General features: G+C 42.9%; 1 protein-coding gene across 1 annotated transcript in view; it reads left to right on the top strand.

Moving 5' to 3' along the window:
- The first annotated feature begins 3,165 nt into the window (after nt 1-3,165).
- MYL3 (myosin light chain 3) overlaps nt 3,166-23,681 on the top strand; it is a 38,861-nt gene continuing 18,345 nt past the window's right edge. Inside the window, exon 1 of the mRNA XM_074869162.1 lies at nt 3,166-3,382. Within this exon, the coding sequence (XP_074725263.1) occupies nt 3,260-3,382 (123 nt within the window). The 5' untranslated portion in view covers nt 3,166-3,259. The remainder of the gene's footprint in view (nt 3,383-23,681) is intronic.

Here is a 23,681-nt window from a genome sequence, read left to right as displayed (position 1 = left end):
CTTTGCTATTACTTCTCTAATGTGTCTTTATTAAAGAACAGCTGAGGGGAAAAAAACCCAACCACCAACAAGCACCACAACCATGACTGATTTGTGGAATTCGGAAGAGAAAGTGAAATATGACTCTCCTTGTTATTATGGTCTCTTCTTATCTTGCAGAGGTGGAAGTGACAAGATTCCGAGCTGCTGTTGAGCTGCTGCTGGCATCTTAATTGCCTGATATTTTCCAGTGCTGTTTTCAGTTCAGGAATAAGACCTGGTGGTTTTTTCAAATGTTGGTTAAAACACACTTACATGCTTAGGCTGGTGCCTGCTCAAATGCTGTCCTGATGGTTACGGCTGCTCTCAGAGCGCACACTAATTTACACTGCAGTCTTGCTGCTTTGAATTAGCAGAACCCAGAATTTCCTGGCTCCTGCAATGTTAATTAAGAAGTCTGTAGTAGGGGAACATGGTGAAATTACTCCCTAGTATCTCTTTGGGTCTATAGAAAGCTCTTACAATTCAGCAGCCATGACTCATTTCAATGCAGAAATCAATGTGGCAAAACTTTATACAGAGCATGAAAACAATGCATGATTTGTGTTATTTCTTTGCAGAAAGAGCTACAGCTTGCAAGATTTGCAGGGATCATTTATTCTGATCAGCAGGGTACATCAGACACTTTCCACAGTTAATTCTTGTTTGCCCTGGACAGAAAATGGGCAAACAAGAAATAGAAACCTGCAGAAAAACCTGTACTCTGGGGCTTTGCAATATGAAGAAGGTCTCAGAAGATGGAGTTCAGCCCTTGAAGGGTTAATCTCAATTTAAGGGTCTACAATGTAAATATCTTTATGTGAACTATGTGGCTCTGCTCTCATCACGGTCAACAGAAATCTAGTCCATGTATTCAGTGTGAGGATGATGCATCTCTTTCAGCTGTAGTTATCTATGTCTTCTCCCAGTTGCTTAAATGCAAGTATCTGGTGTCATTTGAGATGCCTCTGTCTCCAGTGGCCTCTCCGGAACTGTGTGGGTGTCCTGTAGTTTAATAATTCACAGGGGATGGGATTAATTTGCCTGCATAAGTGTTTCTAGAGCCATTTCTGATACCCTGTGGTATCTGGGACATGCATGGGACTGGCAGATATGCACTTACGGCACAGACCCTATGGGAGACTGAGGCCCTTCTGCAACAGCAGCTGAAAGCCAGGTGGGATCATCTAGTGCATCTCTGTTGCATCTCCATTGCATCTCCAACACAAACAAATTCCACTTTATAAACTGGGGACCAAATGTAGTTTTCTACCTCAGGGAAGTTGAACTGCTCCCCTGACTGTGCTGGTTTAGTGAGTAGATCAATATGTTGATAAGCTTCTGTCAGAAACTTCTTCCCTAGGTGACCACAAAAACATCAGTTGGGACTGGTGGGCTCCATCAGAGGGGGTCTTGTGGCTTTTGTGAACTGAAGACTATTGGCAGAACTGGTCTGGTCTAGTCAGAGTAAGTAGACAAATCTCTGCACAGCTTCTCATGGAGACACATCCTTTCTCTACTACCAGCTTTGACCAGGATTGAGTTTCCTGGAAGGTGACACACTGCAGGGAAAAATGCAGCTCTCCAGGCTGTCCCTGAAACACTAAAACACCAAAATACCTCACCAGCTTGGTCAGGAGCAGCTCAGGGCTCCTGTCATAGACAGTATTCTCAAAGTGTCCTCTTCGATTACAGGAATGTGATTTGCTTCCCATTATCCAAACCCCACAAATTACCATTACTGTGATAATAATGTTATTGCAGTGATGTATTTATTACTGCGATAAATACTGTGGCATTGCCTCAAACATGGAATCAGAAAGCAGGCTCTCATTCAGGTAGAAGCCAGAACCCCAACCATTTTCACTTGCTGAAGCCATGGTGGAGATAGCAGCTTAACTGAGGTGGCCAGCTTTCTGTGTAGTATTCATGTCACACTTCGAAGCTGCTTGTGTACTGCCAGTAATGGACGTGCTGTGATTTGGGAGCAGCTGGGCAGGATAAAGCACAAACCTTCTTCCAGCAAAGATCCGTGAGTGCAGAGAGGCAGACACTGGGGGCTCAGGCTGACAGCAGTGTCAGGAAAAGCAGGTCTCAAAGGGGTTTGAATGATAGATTATAAGGGTGAAATAGTAAGTAAAACAAGCATTTATGATTCAACTGATATTTATTTGAAAAGCCAGCTTAGAACCCCTTTTCAAATACATTGTGATTTGGTGGGTGGTTGTCTTGATACATGGGATGATTTTTTTTTTTTTTTAAATAATTAATCTATGCAATGTGGAAACGACCATGTCTCAGAGATTGACTGCCTGATTTAGAAAAATGACATAAGCAAACGCAGCTCTGAAAACTGTTAATTCCGTTCTGCTTTGAAGGGGGGTTATTTAAATCAAAGTAAGGCTGGGATTAGAAAGGCTTCAAATGGATACCCTTATCTTAGTTATTTTAATAGGAATTTGACATTCAAGACCCTAAAATGGTCTGGAAAATCTCAGCCATGAGGATGTACACCAGTACTATCCCAGTTCGTGTGTGTGTGTGTGTATGTGTGTGTGTGTCCCTGCTCACTAGGTGCATTCAGCTATAAGCAATACTGGTTCTTTGCACCTTCCCAGGAGGAGACCAGTGTGTGATGTGAGGCATGAATGCTCCCCTGCACCAGCTGACATGTTGATGGTCAACCTCCCATATAGTTCTATCCTCACATCTAAATATAAATCTGTGCTTGTCTTTTAATGAACCACAGCACAACAAAGGACAGGAGTGCCATCCAGCCTGAAACAGAGACACTGCTGCAAGTGAGCTGGGAAGGTGAGTGTCAGCATGGCCCTGGGGAGGAAAAAACCTACCAATGGGACCTGGGTCATAAGCCAACCTCCCCCTTGTACACATACATGTACATGCATGTACACACACACACCAAAAATGTTTGACCCAGCGCCAGCCTCTGTCCTAAACCCCCCAAATTCTCTTTCCGTTTAAGTGCTAATTCATGACAATGCCGTATACGATGGCTCTAAAATAGCCCGGTAAATGTCTTGTCCTTTTATAGCAATGGTCCTATTGTAAGCTCTGGCATGTGACAGGTCTGAGAGTGACACAATGCGTGACTTCAAGAGACTGGACAGGGATAAAGACCTGTGTGCGCTGGTGATCTATTCTGCAGCAGCCACCTCTTTCCTGTCTGTCTGTCTGTCTCCTTCTCTCCCTTTCTAAAGCAGCCCACCAGCAAACCAACATGCCTCCAAAGAAGCCTGAACCTAAGAAAGCCGAACCTAAGAAAGAAGAACCCAAACCAGCACCTAAACCAGCAGAACCAGAACCCAGAAAAGAAGTTGAATTTAACCCAGCTTCTATCAAAGTATGTATCTTCTAACCTGGCATGGGAGGAAGCAGGCTGGTGGGGCTTGTGTTCATGGTGGTTTTGGTGGTGGTGTATTCAATGCTGTGAGATGACGTTCTCCAAAAGTAGCTCTTGGTTTTAAGCAGAAAGCGAGCAGCAAAGGCAATTGCCAAAGGTAGAGTAAGAGTGGGAGCAAAGTCACTGGGGGGGTCTGCTAAACAGAGAAACTAAGAGCTGAATCTTATTTTATCTGAGGATGTTCAGCCCTGTTTGTCCTGTCTTATCCCTAAAATAGCAAATGTTATTGCATGCAAGACTCACTGACCTCAGTGGGAAACTTATTGCTCTTCTGCAGGCAATATTGCAGGTAGATGCCGGGAAGGTTAGACTGTACTTGGGGCTGACCACTGACTAACCAAAGGCCAAGGCTAGATTGCAGGCTTGGAGTGGGCTTGGACTATGGGTTGAATTCATTTCTCACTGCCTGGAATGCATCACTTAGGTAGACATCACCAGCCTGGGACTTCCTTAAAGTAAGCCAGTGACACCTCCCGTGATTTTCCAGAAAAGCCCAACTGAATGGCAAAGAAACTGTGTGCTTATGTGTGTGTGTGTTGGAAGGCAGGGAGAAACTTGGGCAAAAATCCAGATTTCCTGAATGACCTGCTGCTTTCAGGTTCTGCTCCAAAGATTCCTCCAAAGGGCATGAGACTTCTCCTCCTCCTTCTCCTTTAGAGAAGTCTCTGCTGGAAAGAGTCACTGCTGATCTCAGCAGCATTTGCTGAAGTCTTGCTCAAATGTGTAAGGATAAGCTTATATTTCCAAGGTCATTTCAGAAAGAAGTTTTGAGAGAATTTGGGGTCACTAATCCTCAGCTGCCTAACTGGCATCACATTGCCCTTTCAGTGAATTACTCCATTGACAGGAAACTGTCAATGTTTAGGAAACACTCAGAATTTTAAAGCCATGAAGTAGATAATTCAAGTGAAATTATGTTGGAGATCTTGCTTCCCCTTCAAATGCTTTTTCCATGGGAACTGATCCTTCAGCAGATATCTGAGAGTGACTCTTATTTCAAAAGAAATTTCTCTCAGAGAGTGATAAGGAGAAGAAATTTATTTATTCCTATGGAAATGAACATGAAATGGACTATCAAAGAGTGATCTCCTGACTTACAAAATTGCAATAAGCAAATAAAGCTCTGAAAATGACTAGTTCCTCTTTGTTCCTCCTGCAATGTCAGAGATCCCTGCACGCATCTTTAGGAACAGCTTTCCCATATTGCTTGCACAGTAAGTACCTCATGACAGGTAGACACTGCAAGACATAGCAAAATTTCTTTTCAAGGTATTGTCCTTTCGGAATTGTCCTTTGGGAAAAGGTGTTGCCCTCAGGGAAAAGAAGACGGGCTTTGCATCATCTCACAGGTTTTTTTCTCATGGGGATTTGGACCAGCCAGTAGCTGGGTGTAAATCAGCATTATTTTGTTGATTAGTTTAAAGCAGCCAGATTCTTTCCTGTTTCTTACAAGAAATTGAGCAACCAACAGGGGAGTCCTGGTGATCACCTGTGTTTAAGGTGAGCCAGAGGACATGAGACAAGACTGGATAATGCCAAAGAGGAAAACGGACAGAGTTCCACAGCCATCCATGGCACCAGTTCCTCAGAGCTGAGATGAGGGATGAATGTCTCTGGGATCCTCTCTTGTTAGGTAAAAGAATAAAGTTTCTCTCTCAGGAAAACACAGAAATTATGTGAGAAAGGGAATATGTTACTCTGTCACTTCAGCATGCCTCCTGAGTGTGCCACAACAGGTCTCATGGGTTGCTTGTGAATCATGGGCTGCTGAAACCTTTTATTTCTTCCACACGGGACTGACTCTTGCATCTGGGGATTTCTAACAGAGGAAGTACTGAAAGCGCATTTGTCCTACCTTGAATCATAAACACCTTGCAATTCTTGCTGTTTAAATACTGGTGAAAAAAAGCAATCATTTGTAACTATATCAAGAAGAAGCCAAATTACAAAGAATTCAGTTTTGAGCTAGTTTTTAAAGTAATGACATCGGAGTTATTGCTGTGGCTCTGAGAAGAACTTCCACCGTGACCTTGGGCAAGTGGTACGTGGTGGGATCCAGCTCTCTGCTAGCGTCTCTGTACTTAACATTCCTGCGCTGTTAAAAGAGGAGACAATTGCAATAACTTCTCTTTGAGGGCACAGAGAGCTTCGGCCAGGATACTGTGACATTGTGATAATGTTCAGCTGGGGTACTATGACACTGTGGTATGAAGGGCAGCTAAGTCCAGTAGAAAGATGAGTCGTAATTTAGAAATACAAATCCCTAACTGGTACCTCTCAAAAAATAGACATGCATCATTGTAGTCAACACAGATTCAGGATCATCGAATACATTTTAATCCAAACAGGATTTGAAACCAACTCATTTCTGCTTTTTTTTTTTGAACTTACTGACTCTGCACGCTTATTTATGCAAAGTATTATTTTTTCCCTCCAGCACAATTTGCAATTATGGACTCTTATTTTTTTTAAAGTACTTAAAAAATATGTATTAAGTTTCTAAAAAATAAGTAAATCCAGTACTCCTGTGATAACATCTCTTAATCTTTGCAGAGACTATTCCATTATCTACTATATAGAAAATTGGACTAGGCAAAGTGCTGGTAAACGCATGGTTTGGGTCTGTTTGTTTGCTTTTTTTTCCAAAAGGGGAGATGATATTCTCTAGAGAAGTTTTCCTGGGAATTTTCAAATTAAATGTTTTTAATCAAAAATGCTTTTGTCAAAATTGAAACTATTTGTGTACAGGGGCTGGGGCTGGCAAATATACTGCTTCCTGCTTCATAAACCTAGCTCTGGTGGAGCTCAGGCCATCTTGTGTAGATCAGAATACCTCCCTAGATCATTGTACAACATTTAAAAAAAAATGCTTTAATGAGTTTTGAAATTCTCCAAACATCCCATTTCTGCATTCCAGGATGAAACTGGATCTTGTTTTCATGCAGAAGACAATTGGTAGTTAAAAAAAAGGCAAGAAAAACAACCTTATATCAAACCAAAATGTTAAAAATGATCAAAATGCATCTTTTGATGGGACTGTCTCAAATTGTCAATGTTCATTTTAATACTTTATTGTGCAATTTTGTATTTGGAATTTTTTAACTCTTTTTTTAGACACTAAAAAGTCTCAAAAGTAAAATATTTATGTGGTAGAGAAAATTTTCCTGACTGTCATAGTCTGCTGTCATGATAATGGTCTAAGAGCTTATTTTTCACTCCAGAATCATACTAGATTTTCTTATTGTCTTTCTCTTGCCATTTCATGGTCTTGGTCTGTATTGGGTGTCTACTGGGTGTCAGTTACAGTGGCTTAAATGTTAGATATGTCCCCTCAAGTAAATGCAGTTATTCTAAAGTTTTAAGTTACTCACATACACGTTCCCATAGGATTTGACTCAATACTTAGAAATTTTCAAAATAGATTGAGTGTGATCGATCAAATGTTGTTTGCAACTTACAGAAAAGAGGTTTTGGGGGTTTTTTTTCTTTGTTTTTCTGTAACAGTTTGACTGAGTCCATGAGGAAGTCTTTTTTAAAGAAAGTGTTTCTCTAGAATGGTCCCATCCTGAAGAGATTTTGTAGCAATATATCTAATTTTCCATATATCTGATTAATTCCCACCTGAATTCTGTCTTTTAGCAGGGGGCACATTTTGCCAGAAATATGTTCTGTTCTCCTGAAAAATAGTAAGGCTGATACAAAACAGGATTAAATTTTTATTGTTATGGACACAGAAAGTGGGATTGGCTCATCTAGCCTTAACCATTGGAAAGCTGATCATAGATCTTAAACAGATCATCTATAATCAGCAGAGAGAAACTCTCCAGAGGTTTGTCCCTTGCAGTAATGCTAAACACCTATATTGGGATGGACTGAATCATCCTTGGGAGATGCTGTTTAGAGAGGGAGATGAAACAGGTATTTGCGTGCCAACATTTCAGCAGCTAAAATTAGCTGAGATGACGTGTACTCAAAGTCCAGTGAGTCCTGGGTACAAAAAGGCCGTGCAGAGACAGCTGGCATATGTGAAGACGTGGAAGGGACATGGTTTGCTATATAAAGTTATCCTTAATAACCACATTTTCCCTTGTCATCACTTGATATGCTTATTGTAGCAGCATGCAGTAATACAGGTGCCTGGGGAAAAAATGATCATTGTTTATTTTTGTGGAGTACTGTGATCTTGAAGCCATTGGAAATCTGTTGTCCCTGAAAAGCCCTGCAGGGTTCTAAACATCTGCAGGGATACTAAAAAATAAAAGCTTCTTTCCCTTTTTCTGCAAGAAAACATGTAAGAGCATCAGGGATGGAAGCAGCCATGAGAGAAATACGCAGGCATCGTGCAGCACCGGTAAAGATGAGATCCTGCTGGACTTGCTTGTTCATCTCTGAAGCATGGAGCGTGCTGCAGTGCGATAGCAGGGATGCAGCTGTTCAGGGATGCACGTGCGAGCCTCCACTACAGCGTGCAGTGGGGCTGAGTAGAGGTCGAGGTCTGGGGGAAGGGAAGCAAATGTCTCTTGGGGGACATGAATTGATCTTCATGGGGGAAAAAATCCCATTCAACAACAAATACCCTGCTAGGTGGAATTGTCAGAGCAGTGTTTGGTGCCTTGCTGAAGAATTTTTTGGGGGGCTGAAGTGACTGAAATGATTATTTTGAAGTGAGCTTGGATGTGGGAGAAATGTATATGAGTTAATAGTGGACGTACCTGTGAGAACAGCTTAGATGGGCGAATGAAAAAACAGGAGTTACTCTGTGGATAAAAAGGATTTTTTTTGTTGGGTATGTGTTGCATTAGTGTGCATGAGAGAAAAAAAGTGCTCTATTAAACATGTGGCTACATTAAACAAATCCAGTTTATGGGAGTAATGAATATGTGTAGAAGAGAAGGTGAAACACCTATGTGCCTTTGTGTGTGAAGAGGTACGTGTATGAGACAGAGGTTTTGTGGTCATGATTTTGAGGAGTTTGTGTGTGCAATTAGTAGCCATGGGGTGCGTGCCCTGATTTCTTGAAGTTTTGTAGCTGCATGGGAGGTTTTGAATGTGTCTCTTAATTCAGAGAGAGGAATTTAGCTGCATCCCCGACTTCTGTAAGAAGCGGGGGGAGTGTGTAGGGGTGAAAGGTTTTGTAAGCAAAAGTCTTCTTTGTGAATAAGAAAGCTGAGATGCTGGCCCACTTGAGAGAGATTCTGAGTGTGCAAAAGAAGTATTTTATCTGGATGTGTGAGGAAAGCAGACTATGAGCTCATGGGCACACATCTCTTCTGGCGTGAGATGCTCAGCAGCAGGTGACCTTGTAGCTGGCTGGTGGCAGGAGTATAAGGTTGTCTGCAACATAAACCCATAGAAAGCATGATACAACAGAAGTTGCTTAGGAAAGAGGGGGACTCTTCTTGCCAGAAAAAGCCATTTGCTAGGCTATGGTTAGGACATCCCAGTGTGGGCATGATTTGTATCTCAGCATATTGAAGAACACCTTCCCTGTGGTACAGAGAAAACAGGAGCAGGTTTCTTCAAAGCCATTCAACAATCTGTTTCACCCCTGCTTTACACCAGAAGAGCACAGCTATGTCAACAGTGCATGAGGTAGAAGGTGGTACAGAGCTGTCCCCAAGCCACCCACACAGGACAGCACAATACTCAGTGTGAGGACACTTTGTGTGAGCCTCTGAGTAGATGATGACCCGGGACATACTAAAGGCATCCAAAATACAAAGAGTTTGTCTGATACAGAAGAAAGCCTTTCTGGGTATCCCATGTGGTGTGCAAGTGTCTTATCCAGCTTGGAAGAAATCATGTTATGTTTTAGTAAGATGTGGGGGGGATGTAGGTCTTTGCCCACTTTGAAACCTGTCAGGATGTTAGATCTCATCGAGAGTTTGGCCAAGCCTTCCTTGAGAATGACATGGGAACTCTTTACACTTGTCTACCTGAGCCTCCAAGATCAGGCAACAAGACAGCTGAAGGTGGCCACCATATGCATTCAACCTCGCAACACCCTCTCATCTTTCTCTCTCCAACCTAGTTTTTCCCTTGGTTTCCTTCCTTTCAGGTGCTACATATTCCCATTGTCATCACTGTTACTATTATTGGCCTACAGTGCATCTCAGTAGAAATACTTTTAGAGAGCAATTTCCCTCCTGTGCTCACATATTTGAAGGTTTCTGAAGTGGGCAGACACCTGCCAGGCTAAACCCAGCCCATGCTGGGCCTCTTTCTCTCTCAGTGGATTCTTCCTGAGCCTTTCAAGCACAGAGAAATTTAAGTAGTGAGTCTTGATGAGGCTCCAGGCAGAAACAACTGAAAGTTTAGCAAAGACAAAGAGACCCCATTGTAAGCTCGTGGGAGTCAGTAGGAAATTTTTCCTTTTGCATTTTATGGGATTTACCTCTGACTCACCGTTCTTGCTATGGACCAGTGCTCTGACGAGGTGAGAGAACTTTTGTAAGCTGATTGTGGTTTATTTTTAATTTAGTGAGCAACAAATGCTTCTTAGGTATATGCTCAAAAATTGCATTGATCTGGCAAAATATCTTCAGATGCATAAAAATTACTCCCTTTTCAGCATAATAATGGGACAAACTCCTGTAACTCCAGAGATTTCAGATGCCATCTATTTTAAATACCAGATATCTTTCTTAGTATGGGATGTATCTTTATTTGAAAGCGGAAAAAGTCCAGCCTGGCTTCTAGGGGAGGGACCTAGACATTTAGCTTAGATGAGATGACTATCTCAGCTGGTTATAGTGAAGAAAAACAAGCTCCACTGTGAAATCTTTGGCTGCACAAATTTGAGTTACTATCTCAAGCACAGGGTCTTAGTAGATTACCCAGATAAATGCATAAAGTCTCTGGAGGTTTGAGTTGCATTATTAAAAGTTTCCACAACTAATTAACATGTGACCCACTGCCCTCTTGCACTAGAAAGCTAATAAACCAAAGTTCCTTGATACCCTTGGGTTGGGCACAAGATAAGAACCAGAAAAGAGTAATATAGGAGAAATTCCATTCAGTTGGAATAATCGGAATATCCAGGGTCCTCTGCCCTGTTCAGTTACACCAAATAGAAATATGAGGATGAGTGAAGAAGACCAAAGGCTCCTGCATGATCTATTAGCATTTCATGTCACTGAGTGTGGTGAGTACTTGTTTTAAGGAGTTTAAGGCTGTTTAATCATCTAATCTGATATTTTATATGCAGAATTTGACTCACATGAGCTCTACTGAGCCCAAAGATTAGGGAAAAGCATTTTGGGCCCAATGACAGAGAAAGAAAGAAAAAATTTGGCTTCACCTGCTGTATTTCAGGCATCTACAAGTTAGACATTTAAGGCTGAGCTAGTCTCTTCAGGATCCCACTACAGCTGCTAAATAGAAACAGGCACTTTCAGAAGTTCATTCATTTCACCCGAAGATGAGCATCTAAGATAGACTGAATAAAGCAGTGGTAGAGAAGAGGGCTCGCTGAAGTATAGGCACACTTGAGCCATGAGCTGGATGCGGTGAAGAGCCCTGACAGCTCATTTTTTTTTTCTCCAGGTAATGAGAACTGCAAATACTTGGTGCTCACCAGTAGAACACTGCCAGAGCTGGAGTGTGCTTGGATGCAAGCCAGTAAAACTATCTGGTTTGTACAGTGCTGAATAGATCCACTGGTTTGGATTTCTAGCAGTGTGGGGACTTTTTCACAGTATAGATATTGGCTGCTGAATGTTAGCTGTTCTGCCTAAGGAGCTACTCTAAAAGAAATGATGGACCTACTCCAAAATCCTGGCTCTGGGCTGACCATGGAGGAAAACAGATCTGCAGGATCCCAAACCTGAGCAATCTCTACCATGTCTGAAAGAAAATCCTGCATCCATCACCCCCATGAAGCTGGGGAGGAATCCAAATTCAGTAGTCTGTGGTCCTTCCTAGGAAAAACCTGACTTGAGGATTTCAGGTCATGGTGGGCAGCAATGGCTTTGAGAGGGAGCTGGAAAAGGAGCATCCTCCAAATTCATGAGAGCTAAAGTCTGCAGCATACCACTTTCCATTTATAAATGGTGCTTTCTCCCATCCTGTCTCATGCCCTCTGCGTAGCGGAGGGTGCAGAGGTCCGATGTTTCACAAGTTGCTCACACGCAAGTGTGCACAGAGAGGGGAGCTAAACTGGATGATGCTGTCAGGGCTGTCAGCAGTCTCTGTTTACTCTCCAAAACCTCCCATCCGTCGAGGCTGTTGTATGCAACTACCACAGGTATTTCTCAGGAGTCAGTGGCTGAGACATGCTGCCTTATATATAAAAATCAGATGATTGTCAAGCTTGTAACGCCCTATTAGCAATTTACTTCAGTGCTTCTGGATGGATCCTAGAGAAAAGCATAATTAAAAAGCCATGCTGCCATAGTGCTCTTCTGAAGGCAGCTCTGCTCCTTTATTCTCTCCTTTATTTATCACTCTCCGTGTCAGCCTGGAAGCATAGGATGTTCCCAGCCAGGCTGGCCATTGTGTAGCAGCTTTTATTAATGGAGAGAGCACCTTTGTCTCTCCTGTCCCTTCCTTTGGGGGGGATGGCCTCAGGTTGGCATGAATTTGGAAGCTTGTTTGACAGAAAGGAATCAGTGACTGAAAGCGTAGAGGGTATTTCAACATTAAGGAACAACCTGTAGCCTTCACCCAGTGAAATGTTTCATCAGAAGAGGGGATGTGGGATGGATGGCTGGGGCATCCCCAAAGCAATGATCCCTAAGAGGTGCAGGCCAGGATGAGGAACGGCAAAAAAATATTAAGACGTTGAGAAAGCATGCATTAAAACACAGCAAAAGGGTTTATTTGTGGTATATTCCACTCATTCTTAGGGCCAAAACCAAATAGAACTGGAAATCAAAAAAGCTTTCCAGATGAATTTTCTAGTCCAATGAAAGTCTGGCTATCTTTGTATATCTCTCTTGTTCACAGAGCTGGGTGACATTCCTCGTAAAAATACTTTTCGGGGAGACTTGAAAAATGCAATTTGATGGTACCTGAATGTTTTGCAAATACACGCAGATTTTGCAAAGAGTTTTCAAAAAAAATCTGAAAAGGATAAGGAAAATTACCAGTTTCAGCTATTTTTTAGTTAATTCCATGTTTAGATTTTTTTTTTGATCTGAAGCAGCCATTAATTTTGGAGGGTTCTTTCCTTCTTATATAAAAAAACACCCAGAAATTTTTAATGGTTGAAATTACTTCAGTTTGACCAATCTGGAACAATTTTTCTCCCTCATTTCCAACTAAAACTGTCATCAAGTAGAACACAAACCCAAACCTGTTTTCATTCTTAATTAAAATGACTTTTTCTCTGAAAATTTGGAAATTGTTCAGTGGCACCCTAAAATGCATAGTAGTATGATTATTTTAAAAAGCTATTTTTTCTTTTTCTGGGCAGTTTCCTCTTCCAAGTCTTTGTTATGCAGCTGCCAAAAAATAACTTTTCTGCAATGTCTGATGTCTGTGGCACAGGGATGTACAAAACCAAACCTGTAAACAGCTCATCTTGGTCTGAGGGATGTAGAGATGGAAACCTGTCAAGTTTCATACGTTCTTTTTTATTTGAAATAACTCAGAGTTGCAACATTACTGAATCCTCAGGCCTTGGAGCATTTAAAGCAAAATGTGCAGCTTTCTGAGTCTGTGTCCAGACTGCTGAGAGACAGAAGCACAGAGGGATTTTCTGAACGTGGCTTTCCTTAGACTGTCATGGAAAGGAGAAGATTTCTGTAGTGGGTCTTAAAAACCATTAACCTTATTTGCCTAATACAGAAGAAAAGGCTGTGGCGCTGGTTAAACCCCATCCAAGGGTAGCCCAGCTTTACTGAGTCATTTGAAATCATCTAAAGTAAGATTTTCTGCAAGCATAGCTAGGGTTAATTTTCATCTCCCACTACATTTCCCCTTGTACCTCTGCATGTTTCACATCTTTATCTGCCCCCTGCTATCATACACCCCTTGTCTCTCTGCGGTATCTCCCAGCCTGTTTTTCACTTCCGCATGAAGCACTGAAATTACGCAAAGCAAAGAACTGAGCAAAAGAAAGAGTTGGTTTGAAAGGGTTTACACTGCTCTCAGCAGGGTGATTTTAATGCGCTTCTTATTTTCCCGGTTCGTTTTCTCTTTTCAGTCGTTGTTTCAGGCAAACTAAGACACAAGAGGTTGTTTATTTTTGCTTTGTCACCAAATGAACTTTGCAGCTTTTTGAAAAGGGGGGGAATGAGAGAATAACAAATAAGCCCTGTTTTGACAGTTTCTGGGGTTTTCAAGTGGCTCTGCAGCAGGTCCTGACCTCGACAGCCCTTACAGCAATACATCCTGCCATGGAAATTTATCTTCTGAGATCTCAGCCAACATGTTTGTCTGTTTCTCCAGCATGTGGTGTGGATGTGGCCTCTGTAGGCTTGTTTGCATGTCTATAGTTGTGCATAAGGGTAGGTCTTCTTTGATTTATAGATGGGCAAGTAAGCAACATATCGGTGTGAAGATCTCGTGCTATGAGTGTGTGTGCCTGAGGTGGGAAGCGAGCAAGAGCTGCCTGGCCTGCAGCTTTACCATCATCCCTCCACCCTTGCCTTTTCTTTTTTCTCTCCCCAATCTGCCCCTTGATGAGCAGGGAGTTATTAAAAGCACACTCTGGATATGGAGCAGCTCTGTAATAAGATCTGCATTTCTCACATAGCTGCTAAACCTCAGTCAATATGGTTTTAATCACCATTTGTGTAACATGCAATAACTATTAAATTTAAATTAAATGCACAGCTCGGAGCATGCAGAAGGCCCTGGCCAAAGTGCTAACTTTTCCCAAGTTGCTGGAAAGCTGGACTGTAGAGTCAGAGTATTTATTCCTCTCATAAACCAGTTAAGTCTTAAGTTGGAGAAGGGGAAAAAATGTTGAGAGTAGCTATTGGAAGGATGGGGGTGGAGACGAACAGTGGCTCTTAATAGAAACAGAAACTTTGGGTTTCCCCTAACTTTTACAAAGACGTTAGTGTTAGGGTAGAGGTGCCTGGGTGCACTTTTCCCCAGTGTCTGTGCTGACAGGATGGAAAAAGGCATTAGTGGGTATTCCCTGTGGGGAGCGGAGCCACACAGGTTGTGAGTTGGGAGGGAACGTGACTCAGAGTCAGATGAGGATGTGCTGCCTTCCCCCCTGGTCCTGCACCCCATCCCTTCCAGGGCCAGGCTGCTTACCAAACTGTCACCAAGTCCTTGCCATGCTGGACAAGGGCAATGCATCTCCATGTGAAATGCATTCCCAAGTGAAAGAGCTCTTCAGCTTCTCTGTGCAAGTCCCGGTGGTGATCTTGGGAGCAGACACCTTGGGTAAAGACCTATTTCTGCACTTACATTCTCCAGAAGAAAAACGGGGACAGTGATAATTATATCTCTGAGATGGGTTTTCATGAAGGGTTTTGATGTGTCAGAAGAGTAGGACTGATATAAATACCTAAAAGCTGCTACAGAGCAGTTCCCCTTGGCAGCAGGAAAAGGCAGAGTGTATCTACAGCGATTTTCAGGCAGAGGTGTGCCGTGGGCGCCTGCTCCGGACTGGCCAAAAATGGGGTAACCAGTTAGTTCTGCACTAAGATACATACCCCCAGCTGATGAGAACTGACCACCTCGCTGCACAGGCTCTGGGACTTTGAGCCTGAAATCATCCCAGCCTCTCCTAAAGCTGTAGTGTCTCTGAATAGTCTCAAAGTATAGAGTTTTCTGATGTTAGATTAGTAGTGAGCTCCTTCACCTCCATCTTCTTTCCTCCCCCAGCCCAGGGACTGATCTGTTTACTCAGACTTTGTTGTAAGGTTTCCAAGTGGCAAAAGGATTGGTTAAAGCACAGGTATTATTAAAACCACCACCAACAAAGCAACATCAAAGCATAATTCCTAACAATATTTCATATATATATATATATATACATGTATAAAACTATCATATGCTGGCCAGTCTAAAGAAGTGGAAAGAAATATGGGAAAGGAAATGAATGTAATATTAGTAGAGGGGCAATGCCAGTATAATCTCCAGAATGTTAGATTTTTTTCCCTCCTAAGCAAATTTCCTTCTTGACTTTAATTTCATGTCTCATACATGGCATTGTTCCCTCCCCTGCCCTACTGCAATCTGAACCCTAAAAAAGCAGACAAGCAGAGAGGAACTCACCTAAATTTAAACTGAAATCATCATGCTATGCTTGGGGTATGTGGTCAGCTTGCAGCCCAGATCTCTTTGATGACATAGCTGCTTCCCAGAATCCCAGCCATAGCCAGGGAACTGGATGTTACTCCCGCTAATAGCAGGAATCAGGAGAGCTTTAGTGGCTTTTGCTTGTGAATGCTGTTCATGTCATGGGTTCCCAGGAGGGGGTCAATGAGCATAGCTCCCTCCAGTCATGCATGCACCCATACTGATTTATCCCACTGAATACCTGCACCTTACTTTTCCAATGATCCGTGCTCTAGATCCAAAAGATCCTAGCCTCTAGATTCAAAAACATCAGTGCAGATTTATACCAGTCCTTTATAAAACATCATCTCTCACTTCTGGTTTCTCTGACTGCCTTGGGGGTTAATGTATGAGTATGGTTGTCAGTGTGACTTGCGCATACAATATATATTAGGAAAAAATTCTTTCCTGTGAGGGTGGTGAGGCACTGGAACAGGTTGCCCAGAGAGTTTGTGGATGCTCCCTCCCCGGAAGGGTTCAAGGCCAGGTTGGACGGGGCTTTGGGCAACCTGGGCTAGTGGAAGGTGTCCCTGCCCATGGAACTAGATGATCTTTAAGGTCCCTTCCAACCCAAACCATTCTGACATATATATATGTATAGTAAGTATATATATATATAAAATATATAGTATGTGCATGTGTGCATAGACATGTGTAGGAAAGAAATGTGAGTGTGCATTTATGTATATCCATATGTAAATATGAATCAATACACACATACATACAGATGGATAGATAGATATAGATGAGTAAACATTTACACCCATGCATACACCCCTATGCAGTTTGTTTTCTTTATCCAAATGCTTGGTGCATGTGTAAACACACACTGTAGCTGTGCAAAGTGTCTGGATGGCCAACTCTGGGACCAGTGCCACCCTCCCAGACCTCCAATAGGTACAGGAGAGCTGAACCCCGCAGCCCATCCTGCCGGGATTGCTCTGGGAAGGACGGTGGAACCCAACCAGAGTCAACCCAACCTCCAGCCTATATAAGCTTCTCTGCTCCAGCAAACTTACACATCCAAATCCCAGAATAGAAACAGTGACAATCCATCGATTGTGTTTTCTGGGAAGCAGCGGAACATCGCAGCCGCAGCTGAAAAATCTCCTGCGAGAAGTCTGCTCCTGTGAATGATCTTAGAAAAACAAACCAGTTTATAACCCACCCAGCCTTATAAAAACAGCAATGGGAAGCAAGGAAATAAAAAAAGGCATCACTGAGAACCCAGCTATGGTTAAAAGCAGCTTCACAATAACTGCTGAGTGCTTGGGGGGAAAAAAAAAGAAAAAAAAAGATAAAGTGTTGGTAAAGGAAAACAGCTCAAACTTTTCACTGTTTGTGGTTACTGCTGACTAGTAGGTAACAGTCACAGCCTGGCAGGGGGTAAAAATGTTCTCTCTCTTTGATTTAATAGTTGCAAAAACACCACCCCCATAATGCACCCGCCTGTGTCTAGAAATGAAATATCATTGAACGTCAAACTGCGTGATGACAGCACTTTATAAACAGGGCGACTGAATCCGCCTCCAATATCCTTGTGTACGACGGCAGGAGCTGGCTGTAATGAGTGTGAAAGGACGTTGGGGACCGAGGCTGCGGGACACGCACAGACCTTGTGGGTCTCTGGGGAAACGTGTTTTTCAGTGTCACCTTGCAGGCTCTGCTGCAAAGCCTGGAGAAAACCTTCACGGGTCAGAGAACTTGTTAATATGATGAGGTTTTGGACACTGACACCGTTGTAAGTGGACCAAAAAGAAACCAGAACAAAACTCTGAAATGTCAGCTCCAATTGCTGTTGCAGGAAACTTCAGATTTGGCTTCTTTCTACGTAAATAAATAAACCTCTAAATCAAGCAAAGGACCCCAGCAGGCTGAACAGAAAGGAAAAAAATTGTGATGGCAGGGAGAGGGTTCCTTCTTCTTTCTTTTTTTCCATCAGAATTTGAAATTTCAATACAAGGGCAGGATTTAAAATTTCTGTCCTCTTGACCAATGTCCCAGCTGGGGCTCAGCTTTTTGAACTTGGGCTCTTTGGTGATGCTGGGGACAGGCAGGAACATCCAGTACGGTTGTGGTTACATAGTAAGATCAGAGCACACTGTTTTTCAGCTCACAATGAATAATGTCCTGCTTCAGAAAATAATTTAAAAAAAAACAACCAAAACCAACCCCCAGAGTATGAAGTATGGCAGATATTAGTTTATACTTTTGGATTTTCTACGGGGAACTTTTGGCCCATTTGCAAGTGGGGCTGGGTTATAGTGTGATTATTTTGGGAGCGGCATGTGTGCTGTGCCTGCCAGCTTCATGAAACCAAGGCAGAGCTCTCCCCATTGCCAGCACGTTATCATGGCGACTCTTTGGCAGCTTAACCCTGTTGTGTTTTTTTTTTCAAGACAGTTGCAGGGCAAGGGGTGTGACATTTTAAAGGGGTCCAGCTACTGTTTGATTTTGCAGAAGCTACAAGTGCACAAAGATGGCCTGGATTTGCTGAGGGATGGCTGGGGGATGGCTACAATGAGGATGATGGAGAAAAACAACACCTTTGGGACAGAACTGGGAGAGTGTGATGTTTGCATCATGTTGCTGTGTGAACCCCATGATGTGGGGTTGTGTCAGGGAATGTCTGGGAAAAAATATTTTCTACCCAGGACACTGAAGTTCTTTTGCATGTGTCTTTGGGCTGCAAACCACTGTCAGACTAGACATTGGAGGAAGGAAAGCACAGTAGGTGGTTGTGGTGGCTGATGTTGTTGGTGGAGGTACTTTGCCAAGGTGTTTTGTTTCTTGGGGGATGTCATTGTGTACAAGTAAGACTTTCAGCTTCCACATCCAAAACTGACTCCTTAGCTACCAGGAGATTTTTGCTTTACAGATGCCTTTCTGCTACATCTTGCCTGAGACCCATCAAGCTCATTTCACTTAGGCCAGCTGAATGCCTCACATAGTCTCACTCACTACTAGCATGACTGACATGTCAATCAGCAACATAGAAGAGTTACACAACTGTGTCATCTGAGAGCAAAATGAGTTAACCAAAGGGTGGTTGTTTTCAGGCTTGGTGGGGGAATTAAAATATTAAAAGAAACCAGCTTGCATTTGCAGGAGGAGGATTCAGCAACACACAAAAAACCCACAAAAATTCTTTTTTGGCAACTCAAAATGAATATGTTCAGCCCAAAAAGAATTGTTTTGGTAGGGTTGGGAGTGATCTAATGTGGGGGAGTGGGATTCTTTAAGTCAATTTTACATGAAATATGCCATGTTAATATAAAAACATTTGAATTTAAAATTTTAAAAAAAGAGAAGAATAAGTTGCCAGTATTTACAAAACAAACATTTGATTTTGGAAATGAAAGGCAAAGTGAAAGGCATTTATGTCAGAATAATAAGTGTAATAATGATAATGCCTCATTTTTTTTTTTTTTCTTATTTTAAACTGTTTAACAAATTAAATACAGAAGTGTTTCACTAGGAACCTTCCACCATATCATAGCCACCAAATGTATTATCTGGTGACTAATTTTCCCTGTCCTGTTTGAGACCTTCCATCTTAAGACAATCATATTACAAGGGGCACAAGCGCAATACTGTTCCATAACTGTGTGTGGAATGGTGGAATTCACCTGTCCCCATACATGTTGGTTGAGAGGTGCACATTCTTCCTTCTTAGCACCCACTTACCAGGAGGTTTGAGAGCCTGAAGCCCCCGGGAAGTGTTGCAATGTGGTCCACAAGTTGTATCTTTGGGGTTCTTCTCTTCTCCATCAACCACTCAACCCACAAGCCAGTGCCTACTTCGAGCAGACAGCACAGGCAATGTCTGACCTCTCCTACACCCCCCGGCTCCCCTTCAGGATTTAACAGAGGGTATTTTTTTAGGTTTTATGATTTCTTCCATGGTTGCGAACATCTGAACAAACATCTGCTGGTGAGGCTGGTGAAGGGGGGAGTTGCAGAGAAGGCAGGAAGCCAGCTGTCAATAAACGGTTGGAGAATCCAAAACCATGTTGCTACAGGGAGAACAGTCAGTCTACAAAGTGTTTTATATTTCTAGTGCTGAGAGTTGCCAGAAGCTGCCTCACTTCTCCAAAGCGGCTGTGTCATTCTCCTGTCAAGGTTCTGGAATTTCCCTTTGCACTCCAGAAAGTTGTGGCGACACATTCCGCATCCAAGAAAGGGAGATATCAATTTATAGGCTACTACCAGAGTCGGAAAAGCACAGTGATTGAAAAGTGCACTGCTCCTTAAACCCCAGAAGGTATTTACAAGAAAGTAAGAAGCAAGGGGATGAGAAACCCTACCAAGGAACTGCCACTCAGTGCTCTAGCTCAGGCTGAGGGTGCAGAGCATCAGTGCCAAATGTGAGGCTGCTTTGAGTCGCCATGTGCTTGGACAAACTTCCTGCAAAGTGCAAAGCTGAACCTGTGCCCTGGAGACTTACCAGGCTGTGGTTCCTCACTCAGTGAGGATTCAGAGCACAATAGTATGGCTGAGTAGGTTTAGTCTGAGGTTCAGGATTGTGTTATATTTCTTTCCTTAGGCTAGGAACCTCATGGGTTCCCCAAATCCATTTCTCAATCTCTCCATAGTCCTTCACACACACACACACCCCCCACCTTTAGTGCAATGAAGCTACTCTCTCCCTCTCCAGCTCTGTCGCCACCTTGGAGCATCCCATGGAGTGACTCTGAGACTCAAACAAGTGCTTCCAAACCCCAAACCAGACACTGCTCCTTCACCTAAGGCTTTTGCATCCACTTCTTGAGGGACCAGGTGAATCAAAAGCCACAACATGGCAGACCTCATCCAGGCTTATTCCAAAATAGAGACCTGGAAGCCATAAAGTCTGCTGAAGTTATAGTAGGAGCAGTGGTGATATACTGCTGTAATTTTTCACCTCTTGGGAAACCTAGATAAAAGGGTGACCATCTTCTCATTGAAAGGGTGCAGGCTGGAGAAAAAAGTGCTTGTGTATTTCCTTATGTAGCAGCATCCTCTGCATGACCTTGACAAAGACTGCTTTTTTAATGAAAGGCTTCACCAATTCAGCTGAAAATAATGGTTGATTTCTGTTTTCACTTCACTTTCATTATCAGTATAGTTATGCATTGTAAAAGGTCAACAGGTAATTTCTCTATTTGAATGCCAAACAATATATTTGCTGCCATTTCAAAATGACCTGTCATTTCAGTCCAACTTGGAACAATTTTTCTTCTGAAAACATTGGGGACCAAACACAAAACGGAAAGCACAAACTACCAATAGAATTTTATGGTTGTGTTTCTATTCTGCAAAATGTTCACTATATTTTATCTGTTTCCCACGAAGACCAGGTGGAGCATCTTGTGCTCTTGTGTGTACAGCTCATATACTAGTCAAGTGTCTATATGCTGTACTTTGCCTCCCTCCCATCAGACCATGAGCTGAGTAGAAATAACGAGCAGTCCTTGAGGCAACCCTGGGAGCTAAATGTAGATGTACCAAAAGAGTTTCAGAAGGCAGAGGAGATGAGAGATCACGAGTGACTATCAAACAACAGTAAGGGATGGAGCTGTGTGAGACTTGACCATGTGTTAAGGTTTGCCCATGGGCAGTGGAGTTTATGTACATCATAATTACCCTGCACAGAAAGTGATGGGAGAGGGGATGATGGGATGATGTATATTAATAGGTTTAGAAAGGTCTTAGTGGAAAAAATCACATGCTTGTGAAATACAAATGTAACCTCAACACAATGATACTGATCTCGATGTCCTTCTTTCTGGGCCTCTTTTCGTCTGCTGCTTTTCTGCCTCTTAGATTGGTCTCCTAAAAGCACAACTTAAAAAAAAAACCTTCTCCAAAAGTAGCCCTGCCATGGCTAAGTGAAAACCTTGTTGTTTGTATTAAGATTCCTCAGAATACTATGAAACAAGAAGAATATTTTTTTTATTTTCTGGAGGGACTCCTTCGTTGCATTGTCTAAATGCTTTCCCCCAGATAACCTGACTGCTGGTTAGCAACAGTTTTATTAATAGGACTTATTTCAGACTGAGTTATGTCTGACTTATCATACACAGAACTATGTTCTTGATTGAGATACTATGGGTTTATAAAAAAATTCCCTGAGATATGAAGCTGTGAATGACATTAACAGCGCCAAGGGGTGCATGCGTCCCTCCTGCTGTCTCTGGGACAAAACCAGCATAATGCTATTGTTTAAGCAGAGAGAACACTAGTATTGGGGCTACAGCTGATGCCACCAGTGACCAGGTGATGGCCCACCCCAAAGCTGAGATTGCTAAAACAGCAGGGAAGCTGTCATAACGCTTCTTATTTGTTATGGAAAGGATTTAATTCAGACATCTGGTATCTTCAGAGAACATGCAGCACAGACACACACCAGGGCAGGACACAAGTGGAAAGAGATTGGCCACCAACAGCTCTGTTCTCATATGGTTTCGTATCAAATACAACCACTGTGAACTTGGTACTGTGGATGCTTCACACTCATAGGAATGCCCTTGCTTTAAAACCTCAGTTGCCAACAGAAAAAATGCCAAGGGAAACTCAATTCTTCTGAAGTGCCAGTATATTTCAAACAAACAAACAAACAAAACCCCAAGGGAAATCATCCCAGCCTACTTCCAAGGAACAGGAGAATGTAAAGACGTATCTTGGAAAGCAGGTTCATGTTAAGCCTGTGGTTCTTCAGCCTCCAGCTTTGGGTGATGAGGGCTGCTCTGCTTACTGAGCTCAGTGAAGTGTGGGATGGTGCTGATGTGAGTGCCTGGGGGCAGGAGTGGACCTGAGCATCGGAGATACCACTGGGGGCTTTCAGTCCCTTGGATACTCATTGCAGTAGAGCAGCAGAAGTAGATCTGCCTCAGAGCATGGGTATGGGGTCACTGTCGGTGGCTGCACCTTTGCCCACTGCTTGCCTTAGCCTGACCCCATTTTTACAGTCTGTCCTCTGGATCTCTTCTGCCTGGGTTCTCTGGTACAGTGAATCTATTGTCCTCATGGACAGATCCACCCTTGCTCTTGCTACAAGGAGATGGCTTTGGTTTTGCATGATCCACACCATTCTGAGGGAGATGTGAGGGAAAAACAAACCCCAGCCGTCTTCAGTCTAAACATAACCCAGGGTTGGTTCCATCCATCTTCAATGATACCTTGTGGCTGGATAAATGATGACTCGCCTTTTCTTACAACTCCACGGTGGTATGTGCTGAGAGGGGAGAAAATAGAAGCAGCAGCCACCACCCACACATCTCTGCAGCTTTCCTGAGAGGAAGCCATGCCTGGGTGGTAGGTCTGGTCAAACCATCTGCCACTGCCTGGCCAGCTGTCACGCATGGTACTCCAGCTCCAGCTGATGTTTTTATAGAGGCCATGATTAGAGGTGAGGCACGTTCAGCCCTTTAGCTCAAACCTTCCTTTTGATCCAGCTGTGGGAAATTGCAGTCATCCTTTTTCGCTCTGGCACAGTTTCTCCTGGCCTGCAGTCTGCCAAAGGGCTAGCTCACACTTTCTGGGTGGGGCTCACCAGATCAGAAAAGGACATCTACATCTGTGTTAGTCACCCGCACTCTTTATTGTCATTGTAGAACTGATTGATCCACTCAGTGAAAAGGAGAGCATCACTCATCCTCTCCCCAAGTTTAGACCTAAAACAAGTCAAATCACACTCTAGAAGTACCCGTTCCCTTCTACTGGTATACAGCAAATGTGGGGTCACTGACACAGCTGAATTTCTACAGCTAAGTGTAGCTAAGATGAATTCTTCTCCAGGAGCCATCCATCATAGTGATTTAAACACGAGTTGCCAGCAGCTCTGGCCTTATTTCACCCATACTGGCTATTGATGCCTGAATAAACTCAATATGCAATTAGCTTCAGTCAAATTCTCAAAGCTTGATATAATTAGACACACTGGGCATAAGGCTGCTGCTGACAATGTACCTGTATCAATGTGTTCCCCAATGGGTATTAATTTCTAATTAAACTA

This window comes from Strix uralensis, chromosome 1 (genome assembly GCF_047716275.1).
Source record: "Strix uralensis isolate ZFMK-TIS-50842 chromosome 1, bStrUra1, whole genome shotgun sequence".
Taxonomy (NCBI): Eukaryota; Metazoa; Chordata; class Aves; order Strigiformes; family Strigidae; genus Strix; species Strix uralensis.
This window is presented reverse-complemented; position numbering and strand designations above follow the sequence as displayed.